This window comes from Micromesistius poutassou (assembly GCF_964030765.1).
Source record: "Micromesistius poutassou genome assembly, chromosome: 11".
Taxonomy (NCBI): Eukaryota; Metazoa; Chordata; class Actinopteri; order Gadiformes; family Gadidae; genus Micromesistius; species Micromesistius poutassou.
The window spans coordinates 8,620,991-8,645,756 of NC_140281.1; the positions used below are offsets into that span (position 1 = coordinate 8,620,991).

Sequence of the window (24,766 nt, forward strand, 5' to 3'; positions counted from 1 at the left end):
CCCTTCTGCTCGTGCTCGCTCTATTCTTTATTTTTGTGCCTTTGTCCATTTGTCTCTCCGTCACTCACTCAATCACTCACACACACACACACACACACACCCCCACACACATACACACACACACACACACACACACACACACACGCTCCCCCTTTCTTTGTCTTTCCCTCTCTCTCTTCCTCGCGCACTCTGTGTGTCTCTCGCTCTCTCTCTCATTTGTTCTCATACTCTCTCTCTCTCTCTCTCTCTCTGAAAATGGAGCCTATCGCTCTGAGACCAAGCGTCACTCAGTGCGTTTACATGACACTCAAGAAAGTCGAATTATTGGGTTAGTCCGACTATGATTGGATTATTAAGATGCAGGTATACACCTTAGTCGAGCGAAAATCGAATCAAATTGGGTTTCTCATAGTCGAATTAAGACCCCTAGATTATTCAACTGTTAGTCGCATTAAGCGTGCATGTACGGATTGGGATTGGATTATGTGTTCTGTGCATGCTCAAGAACTTTTTCCGGAGGCCGTGAGCCGGAAGTAGAAGGAAACGATAGTCGTGTTGTTGTCGCTGTTGGAAAACGAGAAACAGCGATTTATTTAAAAAGGTGGCGCAGAAGATGGAAGAAGCTGGTGAATGTAGTTACACCCTACGAATTTTATCCCGGCCGCGGGAGTGTGCATGGCATGCATTCAGTAAAGGTGGAAGCACACAGATACTGCACTTCGATTTTTCCCAAGGCTGAATTAAAAGTACATGTTTTTCGAAATGTGGGTCATCAACAAGGTTGTAAAGTAGTAACTTCAGGCAAATCTGTCAAAATATATATTTTTTCCTCTGTTTACGATTTTTATTCATTCATTGCGCCGTGGCCAAACTGACAGGGATATTCATCGGTATTTTATGACTCTTAAAGACTGCATCGAGTTCTCAGACTCTCTGGTACTTCCACAACAAGTAAAGACTTATAATGGGGGTTATCTCGCCCATGGGGGAGAAGGAATTGGGGGAATGCCGTATATGGACGGGCGGCGGAGGGGCTGTTCCGGCGGGAGAAAGATGTTTTCAGTAGACAGCTGTCAATTCACTTTGGGTCCATGTCATTTCTCTGACGCTCCATTGTTCCGACCTCTTAATGACCCGAAAAATTCCCATTGGTCCTACAGCCCACTAGTCCGATGTCCCTTTATTTAGAAAAAAAAATAAACCCCCTGCTCTGACATCCCATTGTTCCGACTGGCTTTTGGATCACCTATGCGGCAGAGCCCGCATACGACAACAATCCCTTTCTTCTCCATATTCGGTTCAATCTGGAGAGTCAAAGCCAAAGTTCCTTTCCCCCAATTCCTTCTCCCCCATAGGTGAGATAACCCCCACTAGGCGTCTTTACTTGTTGTGGAAGTACCAGAGAGTCGGAGACCCGATGCAGTCTTTAAGATTCATAATATCAGAGAATTATTTTTTTATATATTTATTTTGAGGTGACATGGACCCGAAGTGAAGTGACAGCTGTCTACTGAAAACATCTTTCTCGAATGCCGAGTTTGTTGTTGCTGGTGACGTAAAGAGGTCAGCCGGTGGCTCTATTACCACTAGTTGAAATGGGCACAGCGCCACCTATCGTACCGGGGCATGACATGCTTCGGCCACTGAATCGATTTACTCGCCACCATGTATAACCGGACAATTGCAGTTGTCCAATTGCGGAGCATAGTCAAACTATGGCTTTAATCGGATTAAGCTGTGCATGTAAACATACTGACTAACTGTCCATAATTATCTTGACATGCTCTCTCCATAGCGGGTGGTGGGGTGGTGGGGTGCGGGGAGGCGATCGCACCATAGCAAGGTGTTGCCATAGATACCCTCAGGTGTAGGAGTTATCGTAGTGACCCTGAAGTATACTCTTTGTTTAATTCTTCCCTTCATCTCGCTAAACTGGGGCCTGTCATCGTGGTGGATCGACCGCGAGGAGGCCTTGACTGGCCTTTCTTGTTGCTCACTGTGATGAGGTAGTGTTATGGAGGAAACAACAGTGTTAAATCCATTTTATGGACACGGTTCTGCCTTATAAAGTCAGGCCGGCGGGCAAAGCCTCCCTCTATGAATTGAGTTTGGGGCGGTGGGTTCTGAAGGCAGTAATATCAATATACGCTATACACTGATATGAATTGGATGATAAAGTTCCGGGGCTAAACCATCCCTTACTTTTATCCTGACACGTCTGATTTTATTTATCGGGGAATATTCAACGGACATCATCATTTTTTTACGCTGTTTTTCAAACAGCTCCCGTGGCTATTTAATGAAGCTCCTCTTTCTGTTATCAGTGTCCTTAAGCCCAGTAAAGAACACCGTAGCACTGATAGCATTCTCTCCCAGCCGCTTGAGGACAGCGTAGCCCAGGGCTGTTGCCACTCACAACAACACGCGCCGTTCAAAGCACCCTCTGTCATATTACAGCCCTCAATTATCTTCAATCAGCATCAAACTATATCACTCCGTAAACATTCACGTTTTAATTTATTTATATGTTTTATACGAACGAGGGCACAAACAGAGAGTGCGTGCACCTGCGCGGGTCTTCAGAGAGGCTTACTTTTATTAAAAAGCTATTACGCTTCTCTTTGTGAGTCAGCCGGCTGCACGCACGACAGATTAATCCCCGGTTGAGGAGGATGCGCGCTGGCCATTGTTGTGTATCTGTCTTCTTACTCAAGGATGTGAAGGGAAGAATGCAAGCCTGTTAAATATACCCCTAGTCGCCATCTGTGTTCATCACGGTTGAGCCATGCCCAGCCGTTGACTCCTCCAGTTGGAATCATGGACCCTGGGGACACCCGTACTTATGCCTGACTGAAGTCGGCGAGTCGACTTGAAAAGGGCTGTCGGAACTGCAGCCGAACACGGCTATTTCCGCAGGGTACGATGTTAGCCCGCCAACGTGTGGGCCGGCGGGTTTAACAACGCCAGCGGCAATGCCACTTGTGGTTCCTGCTTCAGCTGTCATATGAATGTGCTTAATACCCTGCAGTCTCCGCAAGTCACGCTTTGTAAAATGGTTAATCTTGGAATAAACGGGACGTGGGAGTCTGTATTTTACAGATACCAAGACGCCGATGTAAACGCTCACGTTGTGTGGTTGACCAATAGCTGATGGCGGTATATTGGGAGGGCCGCGGGGAAAGGTTGGCCTATTTCGTCTGGGTCCCCTTGTGCACAATTCCCGAATGCTGCGGTTTTCTTTGGTCTCAAAGCGGCCATTATGTCCGTGCGAACACAGCGTTCAGGTTTTCATTTTGTTCTCAGTAAACCGGGGCCTTTTAGGTCAAGCCCAAGGTCCTTTTGTGGGGTCTTTGAAGTTTGGTCCGGCCAGAGGTTGGAGAGTGTGCAGTGGGAGTTGGAAGTCTCTGGTGGACAGCTGTGGTTGTTAAGGTCGGCCAGAGGTTAAAACACGGGGCCGAGCACAGAGGGAACAAGGCTGTGATCAGCTTTTGGAGAGGGAAAAAAACTGAAAAAGTCTAATGCAGGCACAGTGTGTGTGTGTGTGTGTGTGTGTGTGTGTGTGTGTGTGTGTGTGTGTGTGTGTGTGTGTGTGTGTGTGTGTGTGTGTGTGTGTGATTGTGTGTGTGTGTGTGTGTGTGTGTGTGTGTGTGTGTGTGTGTGTGTGATGTTGCACATTGCTAAGACACTTACAATGCCTCCAGAAGTCCCCGTCAAGACATGTGTCTTTTGGGGTCAGGCTTAAGGCTTAAAGCTGGCCTGGTGATTACTGGCAGCCAGCCTAAGTGTGGCTGTGTTTCCTCCTGTGGGTTGACTCGGGAAGGGAGTGACCTTCCCGGGTTTGACCTGCACTGGTGCTGGTGGTTTGAAGGACTTGTACCATGGTTATGCCCTGATGACTGTTTTCCTTCTGTGTTCTGGGGTGGTTTCTGTGGATGGGAGACAAATATATATATAGTAAAAAGTTAATTCACTTTTCCTCAGCCTTTGCATGTGTTTTCAAGAAAGGGATTATTCTCTCAACAGAGAATGTGTAAAAGCCCATTATTTCATATAAAATTCCATCAATTCCATTATCAAACATCACATCTCAATGAGGCTGTATAAATTCCTGATTATCAGTTGCTTTAACTCTTCCCAATTCCCCCAAGGAAACAATATCACGTGATATATATGTGTCACGTAACACATTTTCACTGCCAAAGTGTGTACACCAAGGTGTAAACAAACTTCTGTCCTATCTGCCACAGCCACCAGATCATTAGAGAGCATAGAGTAAAAACACACACACACACACACACACACACACACACGCCCAATCCCTGTATCACATTTTAAAAACTCAGCTGATATCATCAACTCTGTGAAACCATTTAATTGGTCCTTAGAAGCTAACTTAAAATGTGTTCCTGTGGCGCGGCCCACGGAGACCAATAGATCACAGAATCCTCAACATGATTGGCATGCTTTGTGGATAGTGAACAGCAATACAACGGCCATGCTGCATCTTAATATCCAGCCCCAGCCTCCTTGAAAAGTGTGATGTTTATGTGTCTCAGATTTCCCCCACAAGCTAGCACAGAGGAAATGCCTTCACGCAGGGTCGCCAACTCTCACGCATCTGGCGTGGCACTCACGCTTTCAGCATCAATCTCACGCTGTCACACACACGCAAGAGATATCACGCCAAATAGCCCATCTTTGAAAAAAAAATAATAATAAACTTTTTTCCGTCCATTCACTGTTGATCACTCACTACTAAACCACAGAATATACAGGAAACATGCTTGTTAGATCTATCTATCTATCAATCTATTCGGACCTACTGCATTGACTGCAGTGCAGGCTGATCTACAACCTCCTCTACAACCTCCTCCACGCACCTTTCTCTGTCGCCGCTCCCTTGCGTCTTTTAGTGGCACGTGAAACGTTTTGAGTGAAAGACGCGCGTTTGGGAAGATGAAATAAGTCTTGGTTAAGTGGTTAATAAATGCCTCAAACGAGTGCTGTCATTTTAAAATAACAACGTTACGTTTGTTTTATTACTGTTGTTTTTATAACGCAATTAATGCGGATACTCCGCTATTTGGTTTCATTTACTTACTCAACACTTAACCTAAAATTACAGCCAGGGTATCAAAATGAAGAGAGAAAGATGGCAAAAAGATACCTCAAAGAGCTTTTCAGAGAACTTCTCTTAAATGGAATGATCCTTTCCAAAAACTCTTCCAGTCTCTCTCGCTCCCTCCATGTCTTCTGTCTCTCTGCCTCTCTGTGTGGACTGTGGACCTTGTTGGAATTCAACTAGAAATTGTTAGTTTGGTGTTACTTAGCCTATATTTTATTTATATTACAAGTGCCTTTCGATCTAAGCACGGAAAGAACAAGTCAATATAGGCATCCGTTTACTGAATCTCTTGGCTTCTATAGGCTATAATTTAATTAGGATATAGTATTTTAATTCTGATTTAACATTAATGTTGTTACTTTTCAATATCAGTCATTAGGCTAAATAAAGTCACGTTTGGCAATGAGCAGGGTCCAAGTAACCTATTCTCGCAATATAGACCCTAAAGGTTTTCTCATGGTTTGACAGCCCTCCTCAAAACAAAATTACAAGGTTTTCTTAATGTAGGATAGGCTATCAACCAATAACCAATTACTAAACTAATTAAAGGCCATGACACACTGTTACCTCCTGTTAAATTCCTTCTTTCTGGGTCAGACTGGGAATAAATTCTGCTGCCATTCTCTATGGCAGCAGGTATCAGTGTACAGCTGTGTTCCCATGTCAATGCATGATTAATTAATCATGCATCATGCTGTGTTTAGATATTTTTTTAATCATGCATTTATAAATGCATGATTAAAAAAATATCTAAACACATTTTGAATGTCCTACGTCAACAACAGCCAATGGCTTTCTTCAATTTGTTTATACTAAGTAAACGAGGACTGTTTTGTAAAAAAAATTGGGTTATGGTTATCAAATATGTTTGCTGCGCACACTCTCTTCACACGCCCACTGACATTTTGCAGAGTCTCACTCCAGCCAAAGTCCCAAAGTTGGCAACCCTGTTCATGCCACCTTGATTCTGAAAAAAAAACAAGTATGGACACATAGATATAAATAGGGTTACAGCATATACACTATTATTTGTGATTCCCCAGAGGGGCGTCTAATGACCAAAGCAAAACCCCCTGTAATAGTAGTCTCGCTCCTCTTAGCTTTGAAAACGTAAGCTTGCAGCAACATCAGCGGGAGAAGCCTTTTATGTGCAGGTAGGTCTTAAATGCATCGCTTAGCCGGGCCTTTCTTTTATGGCTCGCTCTCAATGCGAGTAGGTGTTTGGTTTCTCAACCGCCGGGCCAAATCACTTCCTCATATCTTCTTCTCGCGCAGACCCCCGCCCGCCGACATTCCCCCTTTTGCCCATTACGGCTAGACCACATTCGAGACTGAAAGGGCGTTCTCTACTTCCCTGACCCCCCTTCCACCCCTATTTACACCACACACAGAAAAGCCATTCATGTTTCTTCGATTGATTCCACATGTGGCCATTGTTGTCTCGCTGCCAGCCCGCGTGAGGGTGAATTCACTCTGCAGCTTAGGCGGCGTTCGCACTCAAACTTCGCTCCTGATGCTGGGGGTAAATATGGATATGTTGTCTTGTCATTCCCTCTTTTCTCCGTCAACTGTTCCATTTCGGAATGGGTAATAACGTTCCGGGTTTGAGACTGACAGAGCTGGAGGAAGACAGCCATCTATTTTGGAAAGCGGAGAGCAGAGGATGTGTTAAGGGAATATGATTGGGCTGGGATGAGGGTAAAGGGTGTGTGTGTGTGTGTGTGTGTGTGTGTGTGTGTGTGTGTGTGTGTGTGTGTGTGTGTGTGTGTGTGTGTGTGTGTGTGTGCGCGTGTGTTGTTCATTTGTCTCTGGGGTGTATATGCATTTGTGTTTTCATGTTAGTAATTGCTTTTTGTGTCTGTCAAAGTGAGAGTTTATGGAATGTGTCTGCCTGTGTTTGTATGCATTGCGTATGTGAGTGTTTTCCCATATATATATATATATATATTTGCATTTGTCTGTCTGTGTTTGTATGCATCCATGTGCTTGTATGAAGTTGTATGTGTGCATACAAAAAAAATAATTTGTGTGTATGTACAGTATTAGAGAGTATTTATGGTTGTGCTTGTTTATGTTTGCATCCACTTGTTTGTATGCACGTGTGTGTGTGTGTGTGTGTGTGTGTGTGTGTGTGTGTGTGTGTGTGTGCGTGTGTGCGTGTGTGCGTGTGTGTGTCTGCGTGTGTGTGTTTTGTGCCAGAACACCTCCGTCTAATCATCAGCCAATACATGATTGAGCCAGTAGCTTTGCTCTCACGGCTATGATGCGATTATGTTATCAGAGGCGCAGGTTGGGGGGGGGTGGGGGGTGGGTGTCGCAGTAATCATTGGTGTTGGGTGGTGTTGTTCTTCTTGGGGTAGGTGAAGGTGGGTGCTGGTGGTGGTGGTGGTGGTAGGGAGTGGTGGCACATTTGTATGCAGCGAATCCTCACCAAAGCATGAAAAATCAGGCTTAGTGCCTTGGAAGCAGAGTGCCATCTGAAATGTCTGCCTGTCTCTATGCAGAAAGCAAACAAGAAGGGAAAGCAAAAAACATAAATCTCCTTGAACAAGTCAGTCGTGACCTCCCAGACATTCTCTTCAACGGAGGCAAATGGAAATGTGTTTGCTTGTGGAGTCTAGAAGCATGCTATTGTTGTCATTGTTTCTTTGGGGTTTTTCGGTACACCCTTCTTCCCGTCGTTCTCACGAGCTCCAGCGGAGTGGAGCAGGGAGGCAGATGCAAGTGCCTGCACAGTGCCCCTGTTCAAGCTAGGCCGTGCTGTGGTAGAGTTTGTTCGCAAGCCCATGCTGGTAGATGTTTTTTGGAAGTTAACCCCCTGTTGCTCATCTGTTTGTCTGGGGCTCTCGTCTGGAAATCGGTCAAAAGTCTGACGCTTCGCAGTCAATCCAACAAATCGCCTTTTGATGCTGCTTCCAAAAGCAGAACCGGCCTGTGGATAAGCATGCAGCATGCAGCATGTGGCAGGTGTGACGGCAGCGGAAGAAGTGCTTTTTCCATCTCTCCTGCTTCAAAAACCTTTGCCCGTTTGAAGATATTTTACCAGCTGTTTAGTAAAATTGGGGTTAAACATCATAATACTAAACCCCAACTCAAAACCAAACTCAAAATGGAGCTCTTCGAAACTGCATAAAACACTCAATTTGTATCCAACACACCACTGATTAAAGCCACAACAAATTATACGTGTGTGTATTTTTACAGTGCTTTTCAACCCAACAAGAGAGATGTATATATATATATATATATATACATATATATAAATATATATTAATCTCTCTTGCTGGGTTGAACTTTAAATATATTAAATATATAAATATATTGTTGTTGTTATTATTATCATCATCCCGGAAACGTTCTATTAGCATCGATTCGTAAACCGTATCGATTGTTAATTGCATCTCCAACCTCCCGAGGAGGATCAGGGAGTCAATGGTCAGGAAGTTGACCTGAGCAGGGGATGAATGAGGATGTTTGTGAGGGTGGAATGGCCGACCTCTCACCAACAAGTGCATATTTTGACTAGGTCCAACTCGGTGGGATGCAGAACATTAGGTCTTCCTATCATGTCTGCTTCACCACTTTTTGACTAAACGCTATCGGGTAACCAGACAGCAGACGGGGCCGGCCAAATCGCGAGGCGGCAAGCGCCCGAGAGCCCATAATTCGATTGGTCAGGGGTTAATGGCCCGGGCGCCATGACGACAGGCGTCCCCGGGATGAGAAGTCAATAGCTGTCTGGCAATTCTCTCCCTTTCACCCGCTCTTGAGCTTGATCTTTCACTTGTGTGTGTGTGTGTGTGTGTATGTGTGTGTGTGTGTGTGTGAGTGTGAACCTGTGTACATGTGTGTATGTGTGTGTACGTCTGTGTTTGTGTTTGTGTGTAAGTGTGAACCTGTGTACGTGTGTGTGTGTGTGTGTGTGTGTGTGTGTGTGTGTGTGTGTGTGTGTGTGTGTGTGTGTATATACGTGTGTACGTGTGTACGTGTGTGTGTAATGCCCTTTGCAGTACACTACACATTTGCTAAGATACATTAGCAATTATGGATAATGGACTGGAAGCCTTCCAACCAAGGTTTCTGTTCGGAAAACTTAGTGGGGGAGCAGTCTATGACTGTGCCTTTCAGTTAAGTTTCTTCTTTTACCGAGCTACAAGAAACAATGTTGCACGGTTAAGCATGTTTGGACACTGTTTGTAAGGCGTACAAATGTCTATGCTAGTACAAAAGTACAAAAGTACAAAAAAGTCTATGCTATTTGAGGTTATGTGAAAGGTCCTGTGACACCTTTTCCTGTAAATAGCTGAGGTCAGTTTATTTAACCTTTTTTTACAGTCTGCACCTGCGTTTGGGAGGATCAGCTCGTCCTTGACTCAATGGGAGCAGCAATTTCCAACACATCACAGCAGATGCGTTGCGTTGATGCGACAAATCATAATCCGTCGCTGTGCAAGTTTTATCAGGCAAACTGTCGCACCACATCTTTTGCCCGCCAACGGTGCTTCATGCCAATTCATTCTCAACCATGGCCAAGATAACCACCATTGCATGTCTTTACCTGTTGTGGAAGAGCGAGAGACGTCGGAATGCCCGTCGTTTTTGGCCGTGATATTATATATTATATTATTGAGTATTTATATATTATATTATATAATATCATATAATATTATAGATAGAGCTCCGGGAGTCGCAAACGGAAACAATCACTTTCTCCTCCAAGCTGCGGTTCACTGCGGAGTGCAGGGAACGGTTGGCCCGGCCGGTTGAATGCTGATTGGCTGTTACGTTACGTCACTCAGGGAGTGAACGCTGATTGTCATCACGCGAATGTCGCGGCAAAGTTCAAATATTTAAACTCCAGCGAAAGTATCACACTGCAAATCCTCATGAACGTGCTCGCCCGTGACAGGGCGTTCATCCCACGCCACAAAGTCAAATCTTTTCTAGCGACAAAACTTGATTGAATTTTAAAAAACATCAATCAAATTGACCAAAATGAAAAATCAACACGAGAGAGGTTGTTACCACTGACGGTGAACTGACTCTGTATGACGTCACCGGGGTAAATAAATATCAACCCAAACCATTCATCATTGACGTGCTTGCCATCGCCTGGCCCTCCGTCGACTCATAGTCTCTGTGTCCTGTGATCATCTTGACAGAAATGGAGCCATGGATCTTCAGGTTTAAAGCAGAGGGCACGGTGGATTTTTCACAGCTGACCTTCGACCCCGGCCAGAATGAACTGATTGTCGGCGCCAGGTAACCCATCTCCGTCTTCTCTGTTTGTCCTGTTCCTCATGTTTCCCCCTCTTACTCTCAGTGTCTTGTGTTGTCTTTCTTTCTATCCTGTCCACCTTCTTTCTATCTTTCTCCATGTCCATCTTTCTTTCTTTTGTTCTCACTGTTGTCTGCCTGCTAACTCGTTTTTTTCCTTATTTTCGTCCTTCCTTCCTTCATCCATCCTTCCCTCATTCCTTCTTCCTCATTTCCTTTCTTCCTTCCTTCATCCTTCCTTCTTTCCTTCCATCATGCATCCTTCCTTCCTACCATAATTTGTCCTTCCTTCCGTCCTTCCTTCCTCTCTTTCTTATTTACCTTTGCGTGACTTTCGTTATTTTTCCCTCCGCACTGAAACCATTTTGTGTCTTGTCCTTCTGTTTACGATCCTTCTTTATTTCCCGTCTTTCGTTCCCTTCCCCTTGTCCTCGCTCCCTTGCTTTGGCGCGTGTCATCGTAACCCATGAGTGATGATCCCCCTCCCTGTAAATGTCCCCTTATGCCTCAGAGAAAATAGCTTCACAGTTTGTTTGTCTCCTGTCTTTATGCTTGGCTGTCTGAGCGCGAGTGTGTATATGTCGCTGTGTGCCCCATTATTGAAAGTGGATTTTAAAGAAATTGTGTGTGTGACAGACAAGCTTTGCATATATGCAGTATGCACTCACAAACATTGTGGACATGTGTATGTGTGGGTGTGCATGTGTGTGTGTGCCCATATGTATGTGTGTGTGTGTGTGTGTGTGTGTGTGTGTGTGTGTGTGTGTGTGTGTGTGTGTGTGTGCGTGTCTGTGTGTACGTGCGCATGTGTGTGTGTGTGTGTGTGTGTGTGTGTGTGTGTGTGTGTGTGTGTGCGCATGTGTGTGTTTGTGTGTGTGTGCGCATGTGTGTGTTTGTGTGTGTGTGTGTGTGTGTGTGTGTGTGTGTGTGTGACTGTGTGTGCATGTGTGAGTGCTTGCGTGTCTGTGCACCCGTGTGTGTGCATGGGCTACATCTCTGCGCAGAATTATTTGCACAACATTCGGCAGTTCATATGGCTTAGTATAGGAGGCTTATAGTATCGCACTGTGTAAGTCACAGACGAGAAGCAGATGTAGTGCGACTTGCACTCCTCTTAATGGCTTTAGACTCAATACAAGGCAACACTTGCTACAAAGTGAACAGGAGATTACGCAGGAGCGGATGGGGAAGCAACACAAGCAAATACAAAGTGAGCCCAGGGACTTACTAATGGACAAATATAAAAAAGTTCAAAATATGCAGAGCTCAACCTCTTACAACTACTCTGTATTCTATTTCTGTAATTAACCACATGAGTCACGTCAATGTGAATATACTATATATATATATACATATATACTAATGCATCCAGTTCAACATATGTATATTATTATTACAATATTATTTTAATGAGTAATAACAAAAGTGGATCATTACACCATAAGTAGAAGCAAGTACATTTCCTTTCATGTGCCAAAAAGCCAGAGTTCCCTAAAAGTAATTTTGCCATCAAAGTCTTGTTGTCAAGGCAAATATCTGGGCCATCCATCTGCTGCCCAGCACAACAACAAAGGAGATGAAAAGAAAGGTCTAATTAAATTCTGGGTTCAAACATGACATGTGCTAAGTGTCTGGGTGTAAAAAGGCGTGTGTGGATGGATGGCTGTGGCAGTGGGGCTGGGGAGGTATGAGTGATAATGGAGGCGAGGGGGAATCAATGCAAATATCAATACTGTGTAGGGGGGAGAGGCACAGCTCAGAGCCACTCTCCACAAGATTGATAGCCGACTGTGTCTGTCTAGCTGTTGGTGTCTCAACTCCTAGTTATGACGTTTGTGAGTTTGTGTGTGGTTAGGTTGATGTGTGTGGTAAATTGGAAAGACCTTTAATATTACATGATAGAATTTATTTTGAAACCCTCAACTTTAAATGTATGAATGTTACCATGGACCAAGAAGAAGTGTAATATATCCGTACACAAATACAAATATCAAATCTTGTTTAATTAAATATTAATAATTGGTTGGAGTATCATTTACATATTTTTGGGCATGTAAAAACGTTGTTCACTTAATTTTCTTCTTTGCAAAGTAATAGTGTGCTGTAAGAGCTCTGCTCATGTAAAAAGAGACAGGCCTCAGGACAAAGACAGTCTGTCAATCGTTCCAGTGAAGTTTCCCTGCTGAGCCTTGGATCACACACAGTATATAACAGCCATCGCTTTGCCTTTCTCTGCCTCACTGTGTGCCTCTGCCTACTGCCCTCTCGCTCCCCACTCTCTCTCTGTCTCTCACTCTCTCTCCCTCCTCTCTCTCACCCCCTTCCTCTCTCTCTCTCTCTCTCTGTCCCCTTTCTCTCTCTCGCAACACTTTCATTTCCTGAACGTCTATAGACTCCGGGAGCAACAGCACTGAACGTATCTGCATTTCCCCCCTATTCCCCACTCAGCAGTAAAGGTTAATATACACATAGATTTAGCTTCTGGCATACACGCCTCTGAATGATTTCCACTCAGACTACCTTACCGCGGTAGCTTTGTTTAAAAGTGCTATAGGTATTTCTGTGTTAATCATTGCACCCAATAGCTGTTTGTATCGGATCCTGATTAGCTGATTGTCAGCTCGCTTCCCAGAGAAACAAAAAACAGTCAAAGTGTATAAAAGTGAAAAAACATTCTGCGGTGAAACCGTTTATGTGTGATTCTTCCCCGTGAGTGGTATTATCGGCTTGTATTTATCCAACGTTATTTACTCTTCAAATACCAAAACTCTTAAGTAGCTCTGAGGAGTTTATTTGGACATATATCGTGCACAATGTAAAGTTTGCAGATGTACCCAGACCACGGACCAAGGACTGACTGACCTGGTGCGGGGACCTCGCCCGAAAGTGCAGACAAATCCATTTGTCAGGAAAGGAGACAAGAGTGTTGCTCTTGGCATTTGAGCATTTTATCCGCATGGAGCTCTTCTTCTAATCACTACCTGCACCGATGACTCATGTTTGGCTCCCTTGTCATTTCAGAAATCATCTCTTCAGACTCAGTCTGGAAGACCTGACACTTATTCAGGTAAGCCTCCGAGCCTGTACCGCCTCACCCCCTCCCCCCTCCCCCTCCCACCCCACCTTCCCACTGCCTCCCCACGTCTCACCAAACAAAAACACACCGACACTACACCCCTCTCCCTCCTTCCTCTCTCGACTCTCTGTCTTTGACTCAGACTGTTTCTTAAAGGAACGTGACCCCGTAGGGTGCATGTGCGGTTGTGTGTGCCTGTGCATGTCTTTGTGTGTCTGTGTCTGTGTGCGTGTGTGTGTGCGTGCGTGCATGCGTGCGTGCATGCGTGCGTGTGTGTGTGTGTGTGTGAGTGCATATGCATGTGTGTGTGTAGGACGGGGGGGGTGGGGGGGCGTGGGGCGTGTGCCCTGTCTGCGGTAAACACTGATTACAGACTCACTTTACCGACACAAACTCTGCTGAGACCAGCCAGCCAATCGGAAGAGCTGCTGCTCATCCTTACTCACACACTTCCCTGAACGCTGCAGCGGCCCTAACTGGCTTTAGCTCACCACGCGTCACAACAGCACCGCCACGGAGGGAGCGACGGCGGGATTTGTGTTGATGCCTCGCTCTAAAGACGGGAGACAGCATTGAAAAACCTGCCAAGTCTGGCCGTCACTCATACTGTGTTACTTGTCTTAAAAATGTGTGTGTGTGTGTGTTTGTGTATGTATTCATATATTTATATATATATATATATATATATATATATACATAGTTATATTCACAATGAACTCCCGTTCCAATTGTTTGGCTGTTCATATTATCTGCTGCAAATTTCTGCAAGACTGTCTGACAGCACAGGTGGTCCAGCAGGTGTGTTTAGCTAGCATCACAGAGAGGACGTTCTGAGTGTAACTTTATTAAATTGAACTGCAAGAACACGGCCCCTGCTGCTGATGAAAATGGCACATTCATGCTTCCTCTGCCAACCATTAGCAGGTGATCAAACAACCCAGGTGACTCAGACAGGTATTTTCGTACAGAACACGCAATAATACGCAATGACTGCAAATGTTGCCCTCATCTGTTTTTTCCCTCCATCACTCTCCCTCCTCCCCCATGCTCTTGGAAATTGTCATACTATCACTTTGCTCAGCACTCAATTTCTTCCTCTCTCTCTATCTGTCTCTCTCTGTCTGTCTCTCTCTCTGTCTCTCTCTCATTCTCTCTCTGCTCCTCTCTCTGTCTCTTTCTCTTTCTCGTTCTCTCTCTCTCTCTCTCTCTCTCTCTCTCTCTCTCTCTCTCTCTCTCTCTCTCTCTCTCTCTCTCTCCTGCTCGCTCTATCTCTGCCTCTCTCTCTCTCTCTCTCTCTCTCCCTCATTCTCCCTTTCCCTAACTGCTGAACACAGCACGGCCCCATATGCTCCCTTGTGGCACTAAGCATGCCCCTCCGCCCCTGCTGAGAAGCCATGCAAACATTGACACCATGCAGGGCTGTGTTTGGATTGCTCCTTCCACGGGGCACAGCAGCGGGGAACCTCTGATGGCCGGACAGGGCTGGATACCCTCGCCCATTAACCAACACGATAACACTGTAGGGTGGCTGATGAGGCGAGAGGGAGGGAGGCAGGGAGGGAGGGAGGAAGGGAGGGAGAGAGGGAAGGTGGGAGGGTGGAAGGACAAGAGAAGGAGACGAAGTGAGGAGCTGAGAGAGATGGTTATGGTTGGGGGCAGAGAGAGAGAAAGGAGGGAGAGTGAGATGAAGAGAGGGGCAGAGAGAGATGGTTGGGAGGAGAGAGAGAGAGGGGGGAGAGAGATGAAGAGAGGGGCAGAGAGAGATGGTTGGGAGGAGAGAGAGAGAGAGAGAGAGAGGGGGAGAGAGAGATGAAGAGTGACAGAGATAGATGGTTGGGGGGAGAGAGAGAGAGAGGGGATAGAGAGATGAATCTAGGAACAGAGATAGATGGTTGGGAGGAAAGAGAGAGAGGGGGGAGAGAGATGAATGAGGAACAGAGATAGATGGTTGGGAGGAGAGAGAGAGGGGGGAGAGAGATGAATGAGGAACAGAGATAGATGGTTGGGAGGAGAGAGAGAGAGGGGGGAGAGAGAGATGAAGCAAGGAACAGCAAGAGATGGTTGGGGGCAGAGAGAGGGGGGGGGAGACAGAGATGAAATGAGGAACAGAGAGAGATGGGTAGGAAAAAAAGGGAGAGATGGATAAAGCAGAGAAGAGAGGAACAGAGAGGGGGGCTTGGGGATAGACAGAGAGATGAAGAGAGGAACGAAGAAAGAGAGAGGGTCGGGGAGGGAGAGAGAGAATATGTCAGGGTGGAATCAAAGAATGAATGGAGGCAGCACAGCGGTTACAAATCCATGTGTGTATTAAGGGAGGACAGAGGATTAGACAAAATAAGAATGAGTCCTTGGATAGAGGACCTCTCGCAGAGAGCGAGGAGCGATACGCATAACTAGATGAGATAGGGAAATGGATCGAGGGGGGGGAGAGGGAGTGTGCAGACAGAAGTCAGAGGTACCCTGCTCCCCTCCCCCCCTCCTCTCCCACCACCGTACAATGCCACACACCTTCAGAGAGGAATGGTAATTCCTGCCTCACCAGGACAAAGGCGCCTTATCAAAGATCCTCTGTGCCGACTGATCACTGAATCACTGAGCCTTCCTTCTTTATCTCATCCTGCGCTTGGCACGCGGTGGCCAAATCCCCCCGGGTGTCACAAGGGGGGGGACCCTTCAGGGCCAATCAAAACCCCCGTCTCCAAGGCCTCTCCTATTGGGGGAACAAAGCCGCCTGTGGCGTCTCAGGCCTTGTACCAATTCAAACGGACCATCAGACAGAGTGGTCCCTGCTTTGCATCTGACTGGAGCAGGTGGGAGGGGCTGAGGGAGTTAAGAGCGATGCCACAGAAGTCCTAGGTCTTGATGTGAAGGGTTAATAAGTAGCATTCTGTCTCTAGCCTCCCTCGCCTCTCTCAGCCATTTCCCTCACGCCTCCCGCTCTCCTCCCCTCATCCGTTCTTCATCATTGAACGAGGGATTAATTGCAAAGAGATTTGGCTGCGGGGCTGCCATGGCTGGCGCTTATGTGTGTCGTTCTTATTGTGGCTGGATATGAAAGAGCCCAATGGATGTTCCCTCTGGCGTTGGAGCTCCGTTGGAGTCCCATGCCTTAGCAGTCGACCATTCTGGATTTTAGATGCATTGACTCTGCAGTCTCAGAGGACAAGAGCTAAAGGACCATAAGTGTGCACAAGTACTTTTTTTAATGTAGAAAGTCAAGTGAGGATTTTTCAGGTTTTTTTCCCCATGAAAGGGAAACGAGATACACCTACGCTGGTCTTTGCTGTTTCCCATCCTCTACATACACCCGGCCATGTCACATTGCAGCCTATGGCCAAGATTTGCTCTGCAAAGCTGCCAGCAATGAGCGAAGACGTTTGTTTGGTTTGACAGGCAGGAAGGCTCAGGTTTTTTTTGTCCCTGGACGGTACAATCGACTGACACTGCACAAGATGCCTTCAGATAATTACCATATGATCCATGTGGCCTTATGTTACGTACAGTTAAAAAACCAACACAAATACCTACAAAAAACACCACAAAAGATAATTTGCGGCACGAAAATGACTGAAAACAAACCTACCCAATGCCCGTGACTCGTTAGCGTCTATAGATAGCTGTACGACCGGCATCCCAGACTGCTCTGGTGCACATATTGAGTTTCAGGCAGGAGCAGATCGATGGAGTGTGTGCCCAGCAATCATAATCTCCTAAGTAAATACCCTCTTTCCCTGGAAGTAATGAAAATTGAAAAGTCAAGATCAACAGAAGATGAAGGGGAAGTGGCCTGTAAGGAGAGATGATTTTTCGCCCATCTTAGAACTTTATATTTGTTTCCCCGGTCTCTTTTATTATCTGCTTGTCATCCGAGGGCATCTATTGGGTTGTTGTTTTCAGGAAGTTCCAGTAGACGGAGAGAGTAACGAATACCGCACTTAAAGGCACTAAAGGAATTCTAAACAGTTTAAGGAGGAATCCGGAGCATAAAAAAAAACACCACAAGACCTAGGGAAGTATAACAATCACTCCCTATGTGAACGGCAATAAGGGATCAAGTAAGAAGAGTTAGCCTTTTTCCGTTTTCTTTTTTCCATTGTCTTTATTACTGTCAATATATGGTGCTGGGGGTCCTCCTGGTGCTTCTCAACTACCGGAAACACTCTCCCTATCAACCTCCGGAGTTGGACCACTCACCTCCAGCCCCCCCATCTGCACTTATCCTGCAAGAGCCTGTCGACAACAAACGCTGAACCCTTTCTCTGAAACCTTTTGGTCCTTAATCTGCATTAGAGGGTTAGTAGACTTGAAGAAAAAGTAAATATATTTATATATTATATATATATTATATTATATATATATATTTATAAATATAATATTATTATATTTAGTTCCACTTACTTTACATTCAATTCCAATCAAAGTACTAATTAACTGCCTGTTTACAATTCCCAAATTTGTTATTGACTCACTGAGTGAGTCAATAAAACTCCCTCAAGAAAAAACTCAAAACTCCCTCCTGCTTGGTCTAGTTTTTGCTTGTTAAGTACATTTGGTATAAATAAATATGTCATTTCATTTGATAATCTCATTTAACTTAAATTGGAGTGGATTTAAAATATAATTTTAAAAGTGTGATTAATCGCGAGTTAACTCACTAATACTATGCGATCAACGTGATTAAAACTTCATCGTTGCCCAGCCCTAATATATATCTATCTATCTAGATATATATATATATATAAGATAGATATATATATGAGAGCGAGAGAGACTCCAGAGAGAGAAAGGGAGACTCCATTGATTCGGCAGTGGAGCAGTTGTACATCTCAAATCAAGGCTTTTATGGGTAACTTGCTTTGAACAAAAGCCATCGCAGAGTACTCTACCTCTCCCCGCTTCCTCGCCCAACCGGGCGCCCATGCTGTGCCATCTCCCCTGCCTCCCATGTGTTTTACCTTGTCCTACTTCTCCCCTATAGCCTCTACACAGCCCCCTCCTCCTACCCTTACCTCCTACCGATGCCAACTGCTGTCAACCCAATTGTTCCTGGCACGTCTGTCTCACCTCCCTCCCTTCCCCCAGCCGTGCACACTGGCCCGGCCCCCCCCCCCCCCGTGTACCTGCCCCTGAGAAAAAGCAGTGCGAAGCGGGATGCGGTGATGAATGGAGCGGCCCCTTGCATCTGCATTGTGGGCCCCGTCCCCGGCTATTGTGTTACAACGGCGCGTGATGAACGACCGCGGCGCCGCGCCTCGGACACCATCCCTCAGTGTGGTGCTGTCTTCGCCTGCGAGCCCCCCTGCTGATCGCATTACACGCAGGAGGGGATGAGGAAAGAGCAGACGACGCAGGCCGAGGGGACGTTCTTTGTTAAAAAAGGGTTTTCGAATAATACCAACTTGTAGTCGCACGCCGACCACTCTGAGTGGGAAAAGGGGGTGAATCTGTGGCTCAGCAGGTGCCGTCCATCACACTGACATAAGCGTACGGATAAGAGGGATCAGTGGTCCTTGTGAGACATTCGATACGGGGCCCTGAGTCCTAGCACTGAGCTTCTTACTTTTCCACCGGATCCCACTGATGCCTGGCCGGCCGCACACACGGTGACAAAATAATAATCAGGATACCATCAACAACGTGAACCACTCTCGGGCAATCGATGTGGTGTGGTGTTGCACAGTGTGTTTCACCTCTCCCTTTCGTTGTCATCTGATCTTCAGTTGTAAAGGATCCCCCCCCCCCCCCCCCCCCAAAACCACCCCCCCCCCCCCCCCCCCCGCTTAGCATTGGGCTAAGCGGGTATCACCGCTGTGTCATTAGCCCTCTCGTCTCTCACAATTACACTGCGTCACCCCGACAATTTAGGCCAATTAGCGCTAACAAGGAGCTAACGGGACAACTCCGTTGCTAATCCGATGACTAGAGCCCGTCTGACTGATTCCAATGCAAGAGGAGCAATTGGGAGCAGATACCATACAGATACCCATGCCTGGTTTTACAGAGCATCATTTGGGAGGAAAGACAATGATTCACTAGTTCACTGATAGTCTAATGGGTATAGACGGCTCAAAACAAGCCTTGTTTATTGTTTTGTGACATTGTACCAAACTTCTGACACGGATGTGGCACCGACACTCATTCACGTGTGCGGCTTCTCCACCTCTGGCAGCTTACATCAGCAGACACCAGCTCTTGAGGAGTGAACTGAGTGCGGCGGCAGCGCCTCTGAGGATAATAGTTGTCAGCCTTTCGTGACACTAGATTCGATTTTCTCCTTCTGTTTAGGTTTTGTCTCTCTCTCTCTTTGTGCGTATCTTGCAACAAAATGCACGGCTCATGTGTGCACACAGAGACAAGACTGGGGGCGGATGGCAGACACTGTGTTCTCTCTACTCTCTCTTGCATGCAGAATAAACTCAATATCATATTTGGCCAGAACTTTGTTTTGGAATGCAACCCCATACTCCGGACACCCACGTGAGTGTCTCTCTATGCTCTCTCTCTCTCTCTCTCTCTCTCTCTCTCTCTCTCTCTCTCTCTCTCTCTCTCTCTCTCTCTCTCTCTATCCCCCTCTCATTCAGTCTCTCACTCAGTTTCTCTCTTCTCCCCTCTCTTTCACTCAGTATATCTCTCCCTCCTTCTGTCTGCTTGCTAGCCTTAAAAGTGTATCTGTCTGTCCATCCCTCTCTGTCATTATCTCTGAGCTGTTATTCTGTTTTTCCCTCTCCCTCTATCTATAGCACTCTTGCTCTCACTCTCTCTCTCTCTCTCTCTCTCTCTCTCTCTCTCTCTCTGTTTCTCTTTCCTGCACCCATCTCATGGTGACATTGCCCCCATTAGTTTCGATTCATGCACACAATGGTGCATCTCTTAGGGTTCCCATGGTTACGGAGGAGAGTCAAGAGGGCGGACACGCAGAACATGCATAGCTCCGCACTCGATTCCTCAGCCACCCCGAAGCACTCAGTGACTCTACCCCCCGACTCTACTGCCAAAGTCTCTCTCTGTTGACGTCTGTCATCTGTCACACACATGCACACACCCACCAATACGCACACATGCACCGACAAACACCCAAAGTTTCTCTCTGTCCTAACTTTGTTTCTTTTCTGTTCTTTCATTGTTTTTTTCCTGTGTCGTTTGGTGTGTTTTTTTCTTCTGTTTGTTCGACGGCTGGTTCTTTGGTTGGTTCTTTCTATCTTTTCTCCGCTCTACCACTTTCCTCGGCTCAGCCACGGCTCATTCTCTCATTACTCATTCAAGTGACACCTCAAGTGCTACCATTTCTCTTTTCCCAGACAAACACAAGATTTCGCTTTTTTCTCTCCACGTCGGCACATTTCATACGTTCTAATCCCACAATGCTCTCAGCTCGGGAGCGCACAAGTGAGTCTGTCTTAACGGTAGCATGTTAATGGGCTTCTAATGCAAACCAATGGCAATGACTTTTACGTAAAGCGCGGCCGTGATTCACCCCGGGACTATGGGAGGACGAGCGATTGGATAACGAGGAGTTGTAATTCTGCCAACCCTGCCTGCAATGCCTTTTAGACATCCACCTGCACTGTGCCCCTATGAATGATGTCTCCGAAGATGCAATCTGCATGCAAGGGCAGAGCAATGTTAAGGTCTGTGCTACAGAGGAGAAAGTCGTTAAATCACATCATGATAAACACAGCTTCTTGGGGGTTCACTCGGTATGATGCAGTGTTTGATTCTGAGTGTGTACATGAGTGAGTCAGATTGCAGGCCATTAGCGGGTTTATCCCCCTGGATGATAAGTGGAACCACTTTCTCCGTGCCCACATCTAACTCAGCCAGGACGCTCCGCAGAGCTGTGTTTGCAGGCTGCTTCTCAAGTGCTGATGAGTGTGGTTTGTGGATGGGGTGACAGGCCCTCGAAATAGCCAGCTTTGACCTGGAATGTGAACCGACACAGATAAACGCACACATGCACGTGTGTGCCAACACACACACACACACACACACACACACACACACACATACGTGCCAACACACACACACACACACACTCGCCCGCGCACATGCATGCATGCACAGCGCTCACACATACATGTAAAAGCTTGATGCCTGTTAATAGCCTTTCTCCTATACTTTAAATATAACTACTGACACACACACACACACACGCCCTAAACACTCTCAGTCTACACACCCTCCTGCTGATATTTCCATGCATGCTGAAGTGCATGTCTACATTTCAAACATGAAAACGGAGGAGGCTAACCTATACTTCGGAGTTGCACTTTTCTCAGGCTCGTCTCTCTGTATTGTGCTGTCCTGCTGTAGCAAGGTTCAACTTTATCCGCCCTGTTTTTGTGAGCCAAGAGCGACTTAGCCACATCTCATTTGTGAATTTGTCTTCATGTGGCGCCAACTGACCTACAGTGACACGAGTTACAACGAAATTACAAAGTTTGAGCGCGATCCGTTATTATTTTGCGTCAGTCAACTGTGACACACGAGTCAGGCGTGACGGTTCCCATGGTGACTGACTGTTAATGCAACGCCATTAGAGTGTGACTGTCGCCGAATCCCCGGCGTTAGACGTTTGTCCGCAGAATAAAAAACTGCAACAACAACAAAGTTCATTAATCACCGATCCCTCAGGAGCTCATAGAATTTGTAAGAACGGAGAGAGAAATAAAATGAAGAGAAAGATGGTGTTTTTATGCAGTTGTATCCTTCTCTCTGTCTCTCTTTGCTGTTGTAATAATGTCCTGCGGTTTCCTATTCGCTTGTAAATGAAAATGACTTTTTTCGCAGATTTGTCTCCTGACATCCGGCTCTTGGCTGTTACTTGTTTTTTTGTTATGGTTGCTTTCATGGTCCTTTCCTTTACTTCATTAAATAATGAAAAGAAAAGAAAATGTAAGACGTTAAAAACGATTTAGTGTGTTTCATATTTTCAGCACGACAGCTGAATACTGAAATACAATCCATTACAACATTAAACAATAAAAGTACATCGTGATTTTGATCTTAAAAACCAAAACACATAAAACCCTTTCAAGCACTTTTAATCAATCACACCTTGCTGCAACGTGCCAATGTCAAATGAAATGGCCAACATTGAAAAGACTGTTGAGCTGAAATGTACCCCACAATAACAACTGCAGCCCTGCAAACTGTTGCAAGTTCTTCTGAAGCTGTTTACAGTGTCTTCTCTCGCTATATTGGTTGGCTGTCTGGACTATTCCGGCAAAAAGTGTCCAAAAACCAATAAAGGTAGCCATTTTCCACCCAGCTGAGAATCTGTCGTTTTTTTATGTTTGTTTTTTCCTGAGTGTCTTTTCTTTTACTCGAAAGCCCTTTCAGCCATGATGCAATGTGTGGCTGCAGCCCTGTGTATTTTTATGTGTCTCTTCTCATTGGTTTATTGGCTCCCCTAATGTCGCTTTCATTTCTCCACAGGGGGCAGAGTGGCACTGTGATGAGTTCACCAAGGGAGCCTGCTTCAGCCGGGGGAAGTCTGAGGTGAGTGCCAGCCCCTGTCTGGATGCCCGGTCGTGCCGGTGCTTTGACTTTGGTGGGCGTGCTTGGTGGATATACTGGGGCCGCACCGCTTGTTTTAACAGCCATTTCCTTAGCGCTCTTGATAAATGGGTGATTGCTTTTTAAAAGTTAAGAGGAACCGTGTGGAGTCAACTGTAAGTGCAAGGGAAATTAGGGCGGCTTGAATCTTGTTCCAGAGTCAACATTTAATCTGATTTAATACCTGAATGCGCTGGGGAGATGGGGGAGTAATTGAATAACTAAGTCATTTAAATGTTCAACGTCAACACAAACAGAAGGGGTGTTTGTTTTTTTTTACTGTTTTTTTTACTTTTCTTACTTACTATCTGCATTACTTTTTACTTTACTCTTATTAATGTCTATATTTTAAGTAGGGGGTGACTTGAACACTGAATCTTAAACTGAATTAACACGCTTGCAGACACAGGGCAAGTGTGTGTGTGTGTGTGTGTGTGTGTGTGTGTGTGTGTGTGTGTGTGTGGGGGGGGGTGTGGGTGAGTGTGTGTGCCTGCATTTATACTCCTGTGAAAATTCTCCTGGGCTTGGAGAGTAGTCACACTCAAATGCACGCACGGATGCACTCACGCAAAAAAAACAGCATTGAAATGCATTGAAATGCTTTACACTGCCGCTGTCACAACATTGAATAGTTTATTGAATCGCTCAGCACGTAGCAATTTTTCAAGTTATTTTACACATATTCTACGATCGCCATGAGCAAAGATATCTAGCCTTGTATTTTTTGAGTTATTTTCACATTTTAATATACACATCTCCTTCTCTCTTGATCTATCTAATCCAGGAGTAGGAAGAAAGAAAGAGAGTGTTAAAATGAGCTGATTGTTTTTTCTTCTTCGCCGCTGTGGTCGCACGTATCCGCTGCTGTATTACACTGTGGGAAAAGAAGATTTGTCAGGAAGTTTTCATAAACAACTCCGGGAGTGGGAAGCTCAGAAAATATTAAACCTTCCATTATTTACTGTAGATGCGAACAGCAGAGGGAGAATTGTATTACCCACCAGCAGCACACCTTTTTACTGGAGCAGCGAAACCCAAACACTAGCACAGTCACACACACAAGTTGCCAAAATGGTGCAAACTGTGCACACTTACAGTTAGAGGTGCGCGTTACAAGCTGTACTACACACACACACAAACACACGTGCACATGCACATGCACATGCACACGCACACGCCCACACACACGCACATACACATACATAAACACTGAGTAGCAGCAGGAGGTGATTCTTTCTACGAGTCAACTTCTATCTGGAGAAGAGGAAATAAAACTTGAACGAAACACACGCACACACGTACACTCGCACAGGCACACACACACACACACACACAGACACAAACACACACACACACACACACACACTCTCTCTCTCGCACAGCTCTGCTGCAGTTCCCTTTGTCATTCTTAAATCACCCTGCAGAGAACTTCAGAGAGAGAAGTGTAGTTGTGGAGGCTGTGGTTGGAGGAGGAAGGGCGCTATCCCTCTATCCCTCAAGGCATCCCAAGTGGCTGTGGAGCCAGATGATTTACAGTAGGGGATGGAGGCAGGGGGGAGGTGGAGGTGAAGAAGTTGGTGTTAAATCCTAAATCTTAACAAGCCCCCCCCCCCCGCCCCCTGCCGCCACCCCCTGATCCCACACACCCCTCAGGCAGCTTTTCCTTCAGCGCGGGGGCCACTTCAGGGGGTGTTTTATAGCGCCCAGCTAACTCGCTCACAGTGATAGGTAGC

At 45.9% G+C, this 24,766-nt stretch overlaps 1 protein-coding gene across 1 annotated transcript in view; it reads left to right on the forward strand.

The window, feature by feature from the left end:
• Positions 1-10,289: 10,289 nt before the first annotated feature.
• Positions 10,290-24,766, forward strand: part of sema5a (sema domain, seven thrombospondin repeats (type 1 and type 1-like), transmembrane domain (TM) and short cytoplasmic domain, (semaphorin) 5A) — a gene marked incomplete at both ends in the record, with an annotated part of 77,943 nt that continues 63,466 nt past the window's right edge. The window contains 3 exons of the mRNA XM_084474888.1: positions 10,290-10,387; positions 13,424-13,469; positions 22,914-22,976. Of these exons, the coding sequence (XP_084331014.1) occupies positions 10,290-10,387; positions 13,424-13,469; positions 22,914-22,976 (207 nt within the window). The remainder of the gene's footprint in view (positions 10,388-13,423; positions 13,470-22,913; positions 22,977-24,766) is intronic.